General features: G+C 49.8%; 1 protein-coding gene across 1 annotated transcript in view; it reads right to left on the bottom strand.

Annotated features, from left to right (window-relative positions):
- Positions 1-17949, bottom strand: part of LOC138520556 (uncharacterized) — a 111632-nt gene extending 93683 nt beyond the window's left edge. Inside the window, exon 1 of the mRNA XM_069632897.1 lies at positions 17310-17949. Within this exon, the coding sequence (XP_069488998.1) occupies positions 17310-17813 (504 nt within the window). The 5' untranslated portion in view covers positions 17814-17949. The remainder of the gene's footprint in view (positions 1-17309) is intronic.
- Positions 17950-18157: the final 208 nt, after the last annotated feature.

Genomic DNA, 18157 nt, shown 5'->3' with positions numbered 1-18157 from the left:
TCTCTACCATCTCTGATCGTTCCTCGCACACTCTCGCTTTATTTCTTAACCTCTCACTCTCAACCTTTCTCACTCATATCTCATCCTCTGGAACTTTACACTCTCCTCCTTGCACCCTGGTGCCTAGAAATGCAGAGAACAGTATTTTACGCCAAAACGATTGGCTTTGCCAATGCGTGTTTCATATTGTGCGTGTTTGTTTGTTTGTTTGTTTGTTTTTATTACTTATATTGCGCACCAGACCCAGGGTTAACCGGGCGCATTTTATAAGACAGCTCAAAGCTTAGTTACAAGATCACATGGCAAATAGAGCAGCAAAAATAAGATACAACAAATTAAAATACAACAAATGTACAAGAATATACAGCAAGTAAAAAGTGTAAAAGCATGTATTTACAGTCCTGAACAGAAGTTCCTAGGATTGAGTAGGTCCAGGCAGTGGATGATCTAAACTGTGTCTGTATTTTTGATCCACGTTATAAGGTTGTGTTGGAAAGTGAGGTAGGGTTGGTCAGTCTTCAAGGTGGATGGTAGGGAGTTCCAGAGTTGAGCTGCTTTCACCTGAAAGCTGCAGCCAGCGACTTTGGTCAGTTTGACTCTAGGTATAGATAGGTTGTTGGAATTGGCAGATCTAGTAAGTCTTATAGGTTTTAGTTTGGTGAATCTAGCAGATAGGTACTGTGGTGCGGCGTTGTTAAGGCATTTGTGGACCAAAGAGGCAACTTTTAGTTGGATTTTCTCCTGCGTAGAAAGCCAGTTGTTAGCTCGTCGGAGAGCGGTGGTGTGGGCTCTCCTGGGAATGCAAAGTGCTGCTCTAAGCGTGTTGTTCTGCAGAATTTGAATTCTTTTGATGATTTCCTTGTTAGCCCCAATATAGAGCGAGTTGCAGTAGTCCAGTTTTGATAACACGAGCGCTCTAGTGAGTGTGATGCAGCTATCACTTGATAGGAAGGGTTTGCCTGCTCTTATCAGTTTACAGGTGTAGGCGGTTGCCGAAGCCATCGCATTGACCTGCTTGTTGAAAGAAAGGGTGGAGTCCAAGTAGAAACCCAGTGTTTTTGCCGCGTGGGCGGTCGTGATTTGGTTATTGTCGATGTTGAAGGAGGAGTAGTTGGGGCCCAGTTTTTTAAGGGTGGAGGGTGTGCCCAGGATGATGATTTCAGTTTTGTTGTCATTCAGGCATAGACCGTGTGTGGCCATCCATGCCTGGATGATGAGATACACTCTGTTCACTAAGGCCAAATCCTTGTCGTAATCACCGGTAAGTGGTAGGAGAATCTGGGTATCATCTGCATAATTAGTGTAGGTGATACCAAGAAGGTCCAGCGTGTGTTCGATAATTGAGTCAGTGTGAGATGGATGAACATGTATGATTTGCCTGCTCCACCCAGCCCGGCCCCAGACTTTCCCCTGCCTGCTTCCCCCACCTCCTGCACATTGTTCGCTTCTTTCTCGCGAGACCCGAATCCGGGGTCAGAGTGTCAGCTCATTATCAGCTACATCTCGCACGAGCTCATTATCAGCTACATCTCGCGTGAGCTCATTATCAGCTACATCTCGTGCGAGCGCGCTGGCGCCGGGGGTGTGTGTACACTGAATCGCTGATTGGAATGGGGAGGGGGGGAGGGGGGAGGTAATTAACTGTTCAGTGCTCTGATTCCGGATATATGAATGCTGGCCCATGCCCAGAGAGAGAGACCGTGCTTGCCAGCTGTGATGCGCGTCACAGAATCTACTTGGAAAGTCATTTTTATATATTAACAGAACATTTAAAAAAATGCAAAACAACCAAAGAAAAAGCAACCAGAAAACAAAACGTGAAAACTGGAAAATCAAACAAATAATCTAACATTTGCCATCACTAATTATATGCAAAGTATAAAAATGTAGAAAATATGCACACTATTCAATTGCTATCTGGTCCACACAAGCATGTTTCAGCAGAATGATGGAAATGAACCTTGTCCTGCTTCATCAGGACCCTCTCCAAAGGTATTTGTTGTCAGATGAGTGGTGTCAAGGAAAGGCCACTGGGACTGGGACTGGGACCAGGGCAAAGAAAGACACATGTGCAGCTCACCTGTGAGCCCCCCCCTCCCTCCCCAACCACGGCAATCGCCAGCGGGTGGGGCCCTCTAAGCCGGCGCCATGTCAGGTATGAGCATAGCAACCCATCCGGGCCCGCTTTTATTCTGTGCATTCTGGTACTTGAAGTCTACTCTTTGCTGTTATGAAAGCATGGCTGGAAGTCACGGGGATTTGCGGTGCACTTTTAACTACAGTTAAAAACAAGGCATGAAAGCATAATATTACACACATAAGATAAGTAAAGTACAATTCCAGTTCCCATTTAAACTGAACCAATAAATGAACTCATTAAAAGAGTAAGAGCTCTATATCAAAACTTAATCAGACTAAAATCATTGCTATATGATGATAAAATATCAATTCATATTTAATCAAAAGATTGTCAATTTATCTTTCACAGCCTGCCAAATATTGAATGCCGCAGCGGTTGTGACCAAAGACTTGGTTACCTCCCAACTATTCAGCACACCTTGGAAACAACTATTAGGATGTACTCATTAAGATTTACCCCAGCTCACTGTTCACATTTTCTCTTTCCAAACAGCATGTGATCAGAATTGCTGGGGATCTGTTCCGTATTTTTGTATATGTATTGGCAAGCCTATGACCATGTGTGAATAATTTGGATTAAGTTCTTTTTGTTTGCTCACTTTGCTTCTTTTGTTTCTCTCGCTTTTCAATATGTCTGCCAAATATTAGGCAGGTGTTGTCCCCAAAAAAAACACAAAATACTATGGGAAATCAAACCCATGTTTAATTTGACATCAGCAAAATAAATGAGCTAATAGTCACTACTGTTACTCTCCTCTTCTTTTTTTTCAATTATCTTGATGATTATAAGGATACAGTTCCTCTGATACTTAGCATGCTCAATGACACAATCTCTGCAGGAAAGGTCAATTTGTATCTATGTGGCAGGACGCCACCCTCTTGTTCCAAAAGCTGCGGTTGTGACCAACACCAGCCCCCGGCACCCATTTGGCATAGGTGTGAGGGGGGTTTGCACTGCACGTGAAGGTCATTTCCACTCCCTCGACGCTTTTTGGTGGCATAAGCAGCCACCAAATATATCGCCAAAACATTGGTACTATGAAAGAGAAAGGAAAGGGGAGTTTGGGAGCAGTGTATGGCGTCGGCTTTGGCAACTTGCCTAAGTTTGGTGATGAAATGGCCGAAACACCAGCTGGGCCTTGTTTTTCCTTGTGCGTCCGCCAATCCACATGCTTTAATGAGGTCCTCAAGACGGAATGGCATTTGTTTTGCCATCGAGACGGAGGTGGCTTAGTGGTGTCTAACTTGACTAACTCCATAGAGTGCTGCGCTGGGCAGCAGTATTTTGAGGACCCTCGAGTACTGAGGCCTAATCTTGCTGCCTCAGCAGCGTGCCAGCGAGGGGTGGGGACTCGCCAATGGGGGACTCCAGGGAACCGGAGCTCTCTGCCTTCTAGTGCTCTGTGTGCCTGGAGGTGCTACGTGTGTCAACAATGGAGCCTGTACTGGGATGATGTGGATGACCGTGTGCCACACGGCACGTATCTGCCGAGATGTTCCAGGGCCTATGCCTCCGTTTTAAGGCAGCGTGAAAATATGTATGGGTCCAACCACTTGAGAGTGCGCTATGTCCACTCGAAGTCAGTGAAGCGGCAAGCTGCGTAACCAGTTCCACGAGGTCCGCCCATAAAGACCTCAGACATGTAAAAGGCTGGTAGTATGCGGTCCAAAGCAGGAATGAACGCTGACACTGCTGTAGATGGCACTATTTGTACCTCTGTGTACCTTGAGTACTCATCGATCACTACTAGGGCATACATGCCATCTCGGAGGAGTCCAAAGAAGTCCAGCGCTAGTTCCTCCCATACGCCCTCGGGGAGTGGTGACATCTGTAGTGGGTTTGGGCATGGGGCTGGCGCTAGGGCCCTGCAGATAGCACAGTTCTTTAGGGTGTCCTCCACTTGTTTTCCAGCCCTGGAAACCAAATTTTCTGTCTCAGAAGTTTCTTCGTCTAGACCACACCTCAGTGTCCCTCGTGGGCTAGATCGACCACCTGTTGGCGCAATGACTTGGACAGGACGATTCGATAACCTTTCATGACTATTTGGTCTTCTGTTGTGGTGAGTTCCTCTTGGACCAGCAGCATTGCTTTTATGTCACCCTGCAGCGACTCTTCTAGGTGTTTTGCTCAGTCCCTTGCATGCTTCAGTTTACCTTGGCTGATGCGCTGGGCGAGAAGGGCCAGCACGGTGTCATTTCCAGATCCTTGCTGCAGCATCTTCCACGCTATCGGGAAAGGTTTTAGCTGGTGGATGATGTATTGCAGATATGCATCAGCAATTGAATGTTCCGGGACAGAGGGCCCCGTGGGGTGGCGGGAGAGATAGTCGGCTCGATTCTTATCCTTGCCCGGCCTGTGGCGGATAGAAAACTTGTAATCCTTGAGACGGAGTCTCCATCTTTCTATTTGCGGGGGCATTCAAGCATGGGGGTTGCTATAAATGGTGAGGAGGGCTTGGCGGTCGGTGACCACTGTGAATGCGTTTCCAAATAGGAGCAGAAGGAAATGCTTGCAGGGCCAGACGACCGCCAGGCTTTCCTTCTCTGCCTGTGAGCATTTCTGTTCAGTTGTGGGGAGGCATCGGCTGACGTATGACACCACTTTCTTGATATGCAGGGTTCTGGGGTCATATTGCGCCATTATCGCACCCAATCCCACGACTGGCGTCCACAGACACCTCTGTGTCTTTGGCTGAACTAAAGTAGGCCATGTAAGAGACTGAAGCACTGCGAGCATGAATGTCTGTAAAAGCAGTCTCACATTCTGCAGTCCAGATCAATTCCTGGCCATTCTTGGTCAGTTCTCTCAGCGGGGCACTCACTGTCACAACATTTTCCAGGTAGCGTGTGTTAGGGAGAATTCTCAGTTATGGCTAATTTCCCTCACCTAGTGAGTCCCTCAGCAGCTTTGCTGGATTTCTGGGGTTTATTTTTTCCACCTGGTAAGAGTGTGAGCCTTTTTCCCACTCTTACATGTTTTTTGCCTTGTGGATTTCTACTGGTTGTGTGATCTTGGGCTCTGGAGCTACACCACTCCAGGAGTGCCCTTTTTTGGTTGTGTTACACAGCACCTTCAGTGCAGTAACAATGGGTCGTCTTTGAAGACTTCCCACTGACTGAATTGTTCTGGGGTTGACTAATGTCCCCCAGAAACAGGTAAAGTTGCCATTAACTTTATATAGTCACTTTAAACTACAGACCCAGTACACCCCATCTTAGATGGAGTACTGGAAAGGGTTAATTCCTATCCCTTTTTGTCTGTGCTTCTCTGAGCTTTGTTTTGCTCTCTTAACACTAAGACTTGGCTGGTGGCAGTGGTATCTACCCTAACTTTTCTACCGCGATTATACTATATAAACGTGGTACTGTTTTAGGCTATTATATTAGCCTCAAACTTAAACCCGCTTGACCAAATACTTTTTATTTCGGCTCTGGTTGGGTTCTATTTCTTTTTGTTAAAGTCCTTCTTGTGTTTTACTTTCGCGGCAAACCAAGTTTGCCTCCTTTGTTCGCCGACCTTTGGCGGGCTTCTGTCCAGAAGGCCTCCTTTGGCGTCTGGGTGTCTAGGTGGGCTGAATGTGAGGGAGGGGTGTAGTCACCCCTGCACAGGGTCTCCTTGGAGACCCAAGTCGCACTTTGTCGTGATTGGCTGAGGTGCTTGTCCGGGCAGGATAACCCCCCTGCTGAGTGATACGCCGAAGTTCAGGCGCTTTTAGCGGTAAAGCCCCATATGAGTCACAAAGGTGGTGATGAACGGTACTCCCACGCTAGCTCAAGCTGATGGTAGCCCTTGTTGAGGTCTAGCTTCGAAAACATGGTTGCACCATTGAGGAGGTGGATCAGGTCCGTTATTCGCGTGGCTTGCTGTCACTCTCGTTGGATTGCCATGTTGGGGCGGCGCATATCTACGCACAAGCGAATGGAGCCCTCAGCCAATTTATTAGGCACTGGTACAATCGGGGAGACCCATGGAGTGGGCCCCACCGCCGGCTCAATGATGTGGAGGTCTAGTAAGCATCTCAGCTCCTCTTCCACCTATTTTAGAATGTTTATCGGGATGCCCCTGTAGTGTTGGGCAACCGACTTGACTTCTGGATCAATGTGAAGCCTCACTTTGCAGTTGCGCAGTTTGCCGAGTCCTTTCAAGGGGTTTGGATATGTTTTCGTGACGTCTCCTTCAGGGGACATATATTTGTGGGCCATCATGTTATATAAGATGTGGACAAGTCCCATGTTGACGGCCATCTTGAAACTCAAAATGCATCCGCTGTTGGCCTCTTGGGAGAGGACATATAGTTGTATACGGGCTGTGTTTGATTTGTGTGCGAAGACCGTGGTAAAAGTGACCTTGCAGGGCAGGGGTGTGTTGGAGACATAAGGAAAAATATCGACCTGTGAGGGCCGCAGTTTTGGCTGGTGAGGAAGGCTCTTATATGCCTCTTCGCTCAAAACATTGACAGTTGTGCCCGTGACGATGAGAAACTGTCGGTGTGTTGTGTACTTGGAGTGTTAGAATGGGGCTATGTTCCTTCGCTGTCTCGTTCCCAACTGCCCACACGTATCCTTTCGTCCTTTGACTATTGTGTGAGGAGGAGGAGGAATCACTCCCTGACGGTGATCGTATCTCCATGTAGCGGACGCTCCGTCGGGGCCTGTGAGTGGTTCTCCTGTCAGGGGACTGGAGCAATCTTCTGGGCGGTTGGCAGTTGCCCTCGCTTTCCGCTGGGCGATACCTTCTGCGCTCGCAGCTTGTTCTCCTGTGATCTGGTCGGTGAGCGGGATGGCGTCTGCTGCTCCTCGGGAGGCTGTCGGGGCAGGTGTTGTCAGGGCATTTCTGCAGACTGCTCTGAAATGGTCATCACCCCTGCATGCTGTGCACTTCTGTCCGAGTGCCGGGCATGTGCCTTCATGGGGAAATTCGTAGCCGCAGCAGTAGCACGATTTCGTTGACTGGGTGGGTTTGTCGTGCTGAGTTGGTGTCAGTTTCTTGATAGCTTCCTGATCTTGGGTGTCCGATGAGATCTTCACCCGTCCCAGGCCAACCACCTGCTGCATGACTGCTGAATTGGTGCGGGCCATCGCTAAGATTTTGTCAAGGGTCCTCTGTTTCTGGAGCAATTTCCATTTGAATTCTGCAGATTAGCAACCCAGGATGACCTGAGAGCGTACGGCTTTGTCATTGGAGTACCGATGGAAAGCGTAGTGTTTCATGAGGATGCGTAGCCGCATGACATAGTTGTCCATGGATTTCCCTTTCTCCTGCATGGTTGTATTGAAGATGTGTCTTCGTAGTCTACGTTGGTGTGTGGGGCAAAATAGGTGTCAAGTGCCTCTCGAATTGCCTGGTACGTCGCCTTTTTCTCATCAACCAATTCGTAGAGGAAGTTTCTGACAGCAGCCCCCACTGCTAAAGTAAGAATGTTTTTCCTTCGTTCTTCATCCATGGGGCCCATCGCCCCTATGTACACCTTGAATTCCTTCATCCATCGGAACCGCCAGGGCCCCAGGTTACCTGTGTCTCTGAGGTCGAACGCCTGGGGTAGTTGCCACGGGGTAACATTACCCTGGCCAGCATGTTTGTCCACCTTGAAGACCTTATGGACCGTGTCCTCCAAGGAATCCCCAAACAGCATCCGCCCTTCAAAGGGAATGTTCATGGCAGTAGACTTCTGTCGGGCGTCCGTCTTCCAATCCCTGGTAAGAACGTGCTGCCGACCCCCCACGATGGAACCCATGGACACGTCGGCCGCCTTCACACCATCATACGCCAAGTCTGACAAAAACTCCACCTGAGTCTTGATGGCTCATAGAAGGGGGGCAGAATCTGAGCCCACCAGCCACCTTCAGGGTGGACTTCAGACCCCGTCTGAGGCCAAGGACGACCTCCCCACCAGACTGGGAATGATGTAATCTACCAGAACCACCTGCAGCAGGGCCATCTCCTCCCCTGCAAGGGATACAGCTTGGCAAGGAACCTGGGGACCGCTGACTTGTCCGGATCAATCCACTCCCTGAAAATCTCAGTCTTTATGTCAGGGAGAAGCAGGAGCCCCTTCTTGAGATGTGCTTGAAATGGGGCTGAGGGGGCTGAAACCCCCCCACCCCCCAGCTAGAGTAGACGAGGGCTCATAGTCCGGAAACCCCATATAATGGGACACCTGAAGAAGAACATTCGCTGTGGCTTGCTTGTCCAAGTACCTGCCCCTGAAGTCAGTCGACCTCTGGGAATCACCCAGGCTGTAGGAAGAAGCGTCTGAGCAGGAGGAAGAGGAAGGGCACACCCCCCTGCTATGATGAGTCTGGATCCCCTCCTCCTGCAGGGCCTTCTTAAAAATGCGCAGGAGCCTGTCCTCTGGCACCCTATTCCCCTGCCTCCTCTTAGGAGGGGGAGGGGAACAGGAAGAAGAGGAGAGGATGGCGAAGGAGAGCGAGGCTCCACATGCCTAGACATGGAGTGCCGGTATCAGTATTTTTGTTTGCCGGTATCCTGGCATATTTACCACCAGGATACCGGCAAACCAGCAAACTTGAAATGAGGCTCATTTACCGTTAAGGACGCATGTCTACTATATCTAGTTTGCCCGGTACACCAACACAACTCTCTATGAATGCAGCGAACACCACGGTTTTCCGAAAACCTTGTGTCAGGTCTGCAACTCGCTCTATGTGGAGACACTCGTACAGAAACCCACACTCCAGTCCTAGATGTGCTCAGGGAAGTTAGACAATCCCAGCCCTGACTCAATCAGCACTGACAGGTGCAGATTCACAGACTAAGACCCACTCTTGGGAGCAGTGGTAACTCAGTATAAGTACAGTCGGCCCCAGAGACTCAACTTTGGAGGAGGCCGGAAATGTGAGAGCAAAGGGAGAACTAGAGACTGAAGAGGCAGATGATTGTGGAGAGATGGTGGCCATAAAGTGCAGCAGGCAGTGATAACATCATGGTTGATGGGTGGAGAGCCGAAGTAGATGTGGTAGCCGGAGTGATGCAACAGGGGGTGAAAAAAAGAGTGGTGGAGAATTAGCAGAATGTGGTGGTCATAGCAGAACAGATCCAGGAGGGAGTGATACAATGAGTGGCAGAGAGCAAACAGAAGGTGGTGGTACTGGGGCAGATCTTGGAGTAGGTGATCACATCAGTGATGGAAAGTGAGCAGAGGTAGGTGGTGGTAGTGGGACAGTGCAGATACATGTGAGGTGGTAACATCAAGGATGAAGAGTGAGCAGGAGGAGGTGGTGGCAGCAGCAGTACAGATCCAAGAGGAAGTCTTACAGAAGGGAAGGCAAGCGAGCAGGAGGAGGTGGTAGCAGCAGCAGTACAGATCCAAGAGGAAGTCGTAAATAAGGGGAGAAGAGCGAGCAGGAGGAGGTGGTTGCTGCAGCAGTACAGATACAAGAGGAAGTCGTAAATAAGGGGAGAAGAGCGAGCAGGAGGAGGTGGTTGCAGCAGCAGTACAGATCCAAGAGGAAGTCGTAACATAAGGGTAGGAGAGTGAGCAGGAGGGGGTGGTGGCAGCAGCAGTACAGATACAAGAGGCAGTCGTAACATAAGGGAAGGAGAGTGAGCAGGAGGAGGTGGTGGCAGCAGCAGTACAGATCTATGAGGAAGTCATACATAAGGGAAGGAAAGCAAGCAGGAGGAGGTGGTTGCAGCAGCAGTACAGATCCAAGAGGAAGTCGTAACATAAGGGGAGGAGAGTGAGCAGGAGGAGGTGGTGGCCGCAGCAGTACAGATCCAAGAGGAAGTCGTACATAAGGGAAGGAGAGCGAGCAGGAGGGGGTGGTGGCAGCAGCAGAGATCCAAGAGGAAGTCGTAACCTAAGGGAATGAGAGAGAATAGAAGTAGGTGGGGGAAGCAGGAAGGATCTGAAAGGAGGTGATAACATGAGGAGGAGAGTGTGAATCGAAGGGCGTGGCGGTAATAGGGGAGCCCCAGGACAACATTACAGCATTAAGAGTGGAAATTGGACATACGAAGGCGGTGGGAAACTCAAGAGTGGAAAGGAAACAGAAAAAGGCGGTCGCTGGGAAAGTCTTGGAATTGGAGGGAGTGACATTGGGCCTCATCATGAGTTTGGCGGTATTCCGGCAGTAATTGCGCCGGGATACCGCCCTACGCAAATAGCGTAACCGTTACTCGGTCCGGCGCTATTAACGCTGGATCACGAGTAGCGGTCTGTCTGTAATTCCCCATTGGGTCCATTGGACCCAATGGGGGTTACATGGTGCTATTAGCTCCGGCAAAATTACGCAGAAAAAAGGCAGTAAGGGGAAATGTTTACCTCCAGCAAGAAGCTGGAGGTAAAACTCCCACTTAACACCCAACTCATGATTGGGCGGACCCTTCAATACAGCGGTGATAGCGTTACCGCCGCATTTAAGGGCTACAGCCCAACTCATGATGAGGCCCATTGCCGGGTTCCACACAGAGGGGAAGTGGTGCAAATCAGAAGTGGAGAGGATGAGGAAGACCCTATGTACCAGGGACTAGTGCACACCCAAAGGTCCAAGAGTGACATATAAACAGTCAGGTCCGATGGAGAGAGTGGCACACAGTTGGTAGGAAGGCCACAAAGAAGGGCAAAGATGGAGAGAGAAAAAGAGAGAGAGATAGACTCCAGGACCTAGAGAGCGAGCTTAGGAAGGGTCCAGCAGGTCAGGTCGGCCCTAGGCTGGCCCAGATGCTGGAAGGAGAAGCAAGACCTGAGCAGGGAGGTTACTGTTACCTTACAGAAGGGAAAACAAAAATAGTCTAGAGTATGGCCAGTCCAACCCAGAGACTTCTCTCCAGCTCCAGCTGGTAGTGACCCTGGACCTGTCTATTTGCAAAGCTTGGTGCCAGAGTGAGTCTCGGGGAACGAGACCTGGAAACCCCTCAATGACAGAAGGAGATGTTTTGGGAGCCCCATAAACCAACAACACCAAAGTGGGGATACGAAGCAACCCCCGAGGAAATGCACGGACTCAAACCTATGCTTCAGGGTCCGGATGCTGAAACTCCCACTCAGCGGGAAAAGACAGTTCCTTGGGAGGAGACCATCATGACATGTGTTCTCATTCTACTGATAATTTCTTCTGGGAAGTTCCCCTTTTGCATGTGGCCCTTATTTGTACATAGTCCCCTAAATACATCTTTCTTGGGAACAGGATGTCACGGAGTGGGCGATGGAGCCAGAACATGTGGATATACACGGAGAAGCGATGGAAGACACTTACATGATAAACATATACAGGGGGTGGGTGAGGAATGGGGGAGGTTGTGCAGGAAGCAAAGCTTACTGCTTCGTTAAGAGGAGCAATGTAGGGCCGTGTAAACCCACGCGGACCCTGAAGCAGCAATCCACCCTACTGACGCGTAGAGTGGAGGTAAGTGTTTAGTGGAGTAGAAGGTATGATGGGGATGGGTTTTCCAGATGTTCAGCAGATGGGGCCATGCAGTCGTGGTTGTGGCAGCAATGAATGTTTGAAGTTTGAAGTTGCTGTCAAAAGGGAACCCCACATTGCAAGCCAAGGGGGATGGGGTACGGTGATCAGGTGGAAATCTGAGAGGAGGTGTGATGTGGGAGACCAAGCGATAGATCACATTGAAATGGCGGAGAGACATAGATGGTCATGTAAGCGGGTGCTTCTGGGATGAAGAAGGAGAAGGAGAATATTTGCATTTCAACAGCAGAAAGAGGACATGAGAAGCCGATGGAGGAGGTCATTCGCCAAGAGAGGCGACATACAAGGGGAAGTGGAAGAAGCAGAAGACAGACCCTTGAGGGACCCTACAGGGTGGGGGGCAAAGAAGTGCCAGAGTTCCAGGAGATGAAGTAGATGCTCTCAGACAGGAAGGCCTCCTGGAAACCCAGGTGGGAGGAAGTCTGGTGGAGAGATGAGTGATTGACAGCATTAAATTCATAAGAGAATGTGGAGGGTGAGAGTGAACAGCATCAGGAGCAGTGGTGATAATGCAGGGGATGGGGACTAGCTCCATTTTCAGGTAGATTTAGCTACAGGAGCCAGATCGGAGGGCGTAGCTGTGTCCATTAGCTTATACATGTTCAGTGACGCAGTTGCAGGGCATCGGAGCAGTGGGTGGAAGGCTGATATGAGGATATGCTTGTTGAGATCGGCAGTAGACTTCAAGATAGGTATGACAGTAACCATATTAAAACAGCCTGGGATGTTGACAATGGAAAGAGACAGGTTGAAGGGAGACGACAGGAGCACTCCAGGAAGCCAATTCCTTGAATATCTGTGGGGTAATGGGGTCAGTAGAAGCAAAGGATGGGATGTCACACCAGCAGTGGGATACCAGTTCATCCAGAGAGGTGGAAGGGAAGTTCAAAATAGAGGGACAGTGTGGGTGGCAATGGTGTGATGTAGAACAGAAGCGAGGGGGAGAAAGCCAGACAGTTGGGGTGTCGCATACCTTGCATATCTTGTAGGAGAAGAAGCTAGCAAAGTCATTGGCTGAAAGAGGAGAAGGAGTGGAGTTAAGGGGTTGAACGTGGATTTGTGGGACATGCTTAGCTTATAAGCGAGAGAAGAGCAGCCAGCAGTGCCGCACCATTCAAAAGCAACTTGACAACTTGCTCATGGCGACCTTGCCAAGGAGAAGGGGCAGCCACTATCAACGTTGTACCCATGACCTCCAAGACGGGGACGACAGAAGCTTGAGTCTGACTACACACACAATCCTGCATGCAATAGACTCATCACAAGCACTCTATTCCCTCCTGGAGCAGCGAAGCTTGTGCCTGACTCCACACACAATCCTGCATGCAATAGACACATCACAATCACTCTATTCCCTCCTGGAGCAGCAAAGCTTGTTCCTGACTCCACACACAATCCTGCATGCAATAGACTCATCACAAGCACTCCATTCCCTCCTGGAGCAGCGAAGCTTGTGCCTGACTCCACACACAATCCTGCATGTAATAGACTCATCACAAGCACTGTATTCCCTCCTGGAGCAGCGAAGCTTGTGCCTGACTCCACACACAATCCTGCATGCAATAGACTCATCACAAGCAAAGCTTGTGCCGCCTGACTCCACACACAATCCTGCATGCAATAGACTCACCACAAGCACTCTATTCCCTCCTGGAGCAGCAAAGCTTGTGCCTGACTCCTCACACAATCCTGCATGCAATCGACTCATCACAGGCGAAGCTTGTGTCTGACGACTCCACACACAATTCTGCATGCAATAGACTCACCACAAGCACTCTATTCCCTCCTGGAGCAGCAAAGCTTGTGCCTGACTCCACACACAATCCTGCATGCAATAGACTCATCACAAGCACTCCATTCCCTCCTGGAGAAGTGAAGCTTGTGCCCGACTCGACACACAATCCTGCATGCAATAGACTCATCACAAGCAAAGCTTGTGCCTGACTCCACACATAATCCTGCATGCAATAGACTCATCTCAAGCACTCTATTCCCTCCTGTAGCAGTGAAGCTTGTGCCCGACTCCACACACAATCCTGCATGCAATAGACTCATCACAAGCAAAGCTTGTGCCTGACTCCACACACAATCCTGCATGCAATAGACTCATCACAAGCACTCCATTCCCTCCTGGAGCAGTGAAGCTTCTGCCCGACTCCACACACAATCCTGCATGCAATACACCCATCACAAGCAAAGCTTGTGCCTGACTCCACACACAATCCTGCATGCAATACGCTCATCACAAGCACTCTATTCCCTCCTGTAGCAGTGAAGCTTGTGCCTGACTCCACACACAATCCTGCATGCAATAGACTCATCACAAGCACTCTATTCCCTGCTGGAGCAGCAAAGCTTGTGCCTGACTCCACACACAATCCTGCATGCAATAGACTTATCACAAGCACTCCATTCCCTCCTGGAGAAGTGAAGCTTGTGCCCGACTCCACACACAATCCTGCATGCAATAGACTCATTTCAAGCAAAGCTTGTGCCTGACTCCACACATAATCCTGCATGCAATAGACTCATCACAAGCACTCTATTCCCTCCTGTAGCAGTGAAGCTTGTGCCCTACTCCACACACAATCCTGCATGCAATAGACTCATCACAAGCACTCTATTCCCTCCTGGAGCAGCGAAGCTTGTGCCTGACTCCACACACAATCCTGCATGCAATAGACTCATCACAAGCACTCTATTCCCTCCTGGAGCAGCGAAGCTTGTGCCTGACTCCACACACAATCCTGCATGCAATAGACTCATCACAAGCACTCCATTCCCTCCTGGAGCAGCGAAGCTTGTGCCTGACTCCACACACAATCCTGCATGCAATAGACTCATCACAAGCACTGTATTCCCTCCTGGAGCAGCGAAGCTTGTGCCTGACTCCACACACAATCCTGCATGCAATAGACTCATCACAAGCAAAGCTTGTGCCTGACTCCACACACAATCCTGCATGCAATAGACTCACCACAAGCACTCTATTCCCTCCTGGAGCAGCAAAGCTTGTGCCTGACTCCTCACACAATCCTGCATGCAATAGACTCATCACAGGCGAAGCTTGTGCCTGACGACTCCACACACAATTCTGCATGCAATAGACTCACCACAAGCACTCTATTCCCTCCTGGAGCAGCAAAGCTTGTGCCTGACTCCACACACAATCCTGCATGCAATAGACTCATCACAAGCACTCCATTCCCTCCTGGAGGAGTGAAGCGTGTGCCCGACTCGACACACAATCCTGCATGCAATAGTCTCATCACAAGCAAAGCTTGTGCCTGACTCCACACATAATCCTGCATGCAATAGACTCATCTCAAGCACTCTATGTCCTCCTGTAGCAGTGAAGCTTGTGCCCGACTCCACACACAATCCTGCATGCAATAGACTCATCACAAGCACTCTATTCCCTCCTGGAGCAGCGAATCTTGTGCCCGACTCCACACACAATCCTGCATGCAATAGACTCATCACAAGCACATTCCCTCCTGGAGCAGTGAAGCTTCTGCCCGACTCCACACACAATCCTGCATGCAATAGACTCATCACAAGCAAAGCTTGTGCCTGACTCCACACACAATCCTGCATGCAATACACTCATCACAAGCACTCTATTCCCTCCTGTAGCAGTGAAGCTTGTGCCTGACTCCACACACAATCCTGCATGCAATAGATTCATCACAAGCACTCTATTCCCTGCTGGAGCAGCGAAGCTTGTGCCTGACTCCACACACAATCCTGCATGCAATAGACTCATCACAAGCACTCCATTCCCTCCTGGAGAAGTGAAGCTTGTGCCCGACTCCACACACAATCCTGCATGCAATAAACTCATCACAAGCACTCTATTCCCTCCTGTAGCAGTGAAGCTTGTGCCCGACTCCACACACAATCCTGCATGCAATAGACTCATCACAAGCACTCTATTCCCTCCTGGAGCAGCGAATCTTGTGCCCGACTCCACACACAATCCTGCATGCAATAGACTCATCACAAGCAAAGCTTGTGCCTGACTCCACACACAATCCTGCATGCAATAGACTCATCACAAGCACTCCATTCCCTCATGGAGCAGCGAAGCTTGTGCCTGACTCCACACACAATCCTGCATGCAATAGACTCATCACAAGCACTCCATTCCCTCATGGAGCAGCGGAGCTTGTGCCCGACTCCACACACAATCCTGCATGCAATAGACTCATCACAGGCGAAGCTTGTGCCGACTCCACACACAATCCTGCATGCAATAGACTCATCACAAGCACTCCATTCCCTCATGGAGCAGCGGACTAACAACCGGTTCCACCTAGGCTATCCATGGAATCAGGTTTCAGGAGAGCCAAATCAAGTGACAATGCCACTGGAAGGTGCCAACACATATATACATAAATATTATAGTTTTAGAATTGTTCGGTTTTGCAATTTCTAGTCATTATTGGGCGCAATGTCTTCCACCAAAGGATGTGCCAGTGCGAAAAACAAGGGCAACTAGAGACATGTAACTCCTCAAATAATAATCATGCAGTGGGCATGCAGAAAAGCAAACAGCTGCCAGACTGGCAGTACAAATAACATTACTTGTACTTGTACATAGACACCAACAAAAAATAATGGCAGTCTTGCTGCTGTCAGGGTACATCCATGATGGTGTTGCCCAAATATTGGCAGCATTTACCCCTGCGACGCCACAACTGTGAAGGCTTTGCCCCCAAATGACAGAATGTTCCCCTGCAAGGACACATCAGTTATGGCTTTGCCCCAAAAGGATGCCAGCATTTGCCTGTGGAAGAACACAGCGGGGATGGCTTTGCCCCAACATGCCATTCATAGACAAGGTAAAAAGACTTCTCTTCAATGCGGCCAACAATAGGTGTTTACACTGCGTCTATGCATAATATAATGGCATGGAAACCTCGCCTTGCATGCCTTTATCAGTAGTAAAAGGTGCTTACGGGGTATGTGGCCTTTGTTTAAGAACACTTTGTCAAACTGCAGCACATTCTTGGAAGGTAGCATCACCATTTCAAAATGCGCTATAATTTGAGAAAAAGTATTCAAATAGTGCCCATATACCAGGTGGAGACCATTTGAATGCTTGGAAACATGTGCCAGTTAGGTTTTTCAAATCGTTAGATTAAACATAGAGATAATGAATAGTAAAACGACTTGTTCAGTGTGATAAATGAAGGTCTTATGCAAGCCCTCTCACCCCTTTCCACATCCACGGGATGAGGGGAGTGCACATCATAAGATGGTGGCACCTTAAAATTATAAATACCCCCCCCTGCATACACACGGCCGGTTCCTATGGGAGCTTAAGGGGGCACAGCAGAGACCCTTTCCCCACTCCTGGTGGTTCCTGATCCCCAGAAGAGGGTTCATTCTAAGACTCTCAAGTGTCCTGCAGGCAGGAGCAGGGGCCACCGCTGTGTATACAGAGAGCAGACCAGGTGTGGCTGCCTGAGGCCCCAGGTGCACCCTACAGCCCTACCACAGAAGGTTGTGTCTTGACTTTCTTCCCACCTGTGCCCTTGCAGTAGATAAGGGGCCTGCATCCTTAAGCTCAGCAGATGCCTTGCACTACTCTTCCCATCCTGCATTACCATTGACTCTGCTGCCTAGGGCCAAAGGGAGGGAGTTATGGTCCAAAACATCTGGAGAGCCACAGGCTGAATAGCCCCCTGCTGTAGCTTGCCCCCTTGCCACCCTCTTACTTTGTAGTCCTCATAGGCCTCCTGGATGGGCCGCACACCGTGTTCCTTGTGTTCACGGGATTCCCTGCACACCAGGCAGATGAGTGTCTCATCCGTGTCACAGAAGAGTCGCAGGGCCTCTCCATGTTCCCCACAGAGACTACCTTCTGGAAGGCGTGCAGCCTCTCCATGTTCCCCACAGAGACTTCCTTCTGGGGGGCGTACAGCCTCTCCATGTTCCTCACAGGGTCTTCCTTCTAGGGGGTGTCCAAACTCCTCTTCCAGCCGCTGAATGCTTTCGACCATGTTTGCCAATCTCTTGTTTGGCTTCAGATTCTTCTTGTTGAATTTCTGTTTGCATTCCGGACAGGATATGGTTAAATCCGGCTGTCCCATGTACTTGGTGAGACAGGCGCAGCAGAAGTTATGCCCGCAGTCTATAGTCACGGGGTCCTTGTAAAACTCCTGGCAGATGGAACAGAGCGCATCTTGCCGGAGGTCTGTAAAGGGATGACGAGCCGCCATTGCTGTGCTGAGCTGCACTATGCAGTCCTACTCTGTGTCAGGGAAAGGGGGGTCTGTCAGAGGACGCTTAGCAGCCACTCCTGTGCTGAGCTACAGCCTAGAGACCCACTCAGTGTCAGGGAAGGGGAAGTCAGCTGTCAGAGGACGCTTAGCAGCCACTCCTGTGCTGAGCTACAGTCTAGAGACCCACTCTGTGTCAGGAAAAGGGTGGTCTGTCAGAGGACGCTTAGCAGCCACTCCTGTGCTGAGCTACAGTCTAGAGACCCACTCTGTGTCAGGGAAGAGGAGGTCAGCTGTCAGAGGACGCTTAGCAGCCACTCCTGTCCTGTGCTGAGCTACAGTCT

The sequence above is a fragment of the Ambystoma mexicanum genome, chromosome 13 (assembly GCF_040938575.1).
Source record: "Ambystoma mexicanum isolate Mex_15411 chromosome 13, UKY_AmexF1_1, whole genome shotgun sequence".
Classification (NCBI taxonomy): domain Eukaryota; kingdom Metazoa; phylum Chordata; class Amphibia; order Caudata; family Ambystomatidae; genus Ambystoma; species Ambystoma mexicanum.
The sequence above is the reverse complement of the archived record's forward strand: the minus strand, read 5'-3'. Positions and strand labels throughout refer to the sequence as shown.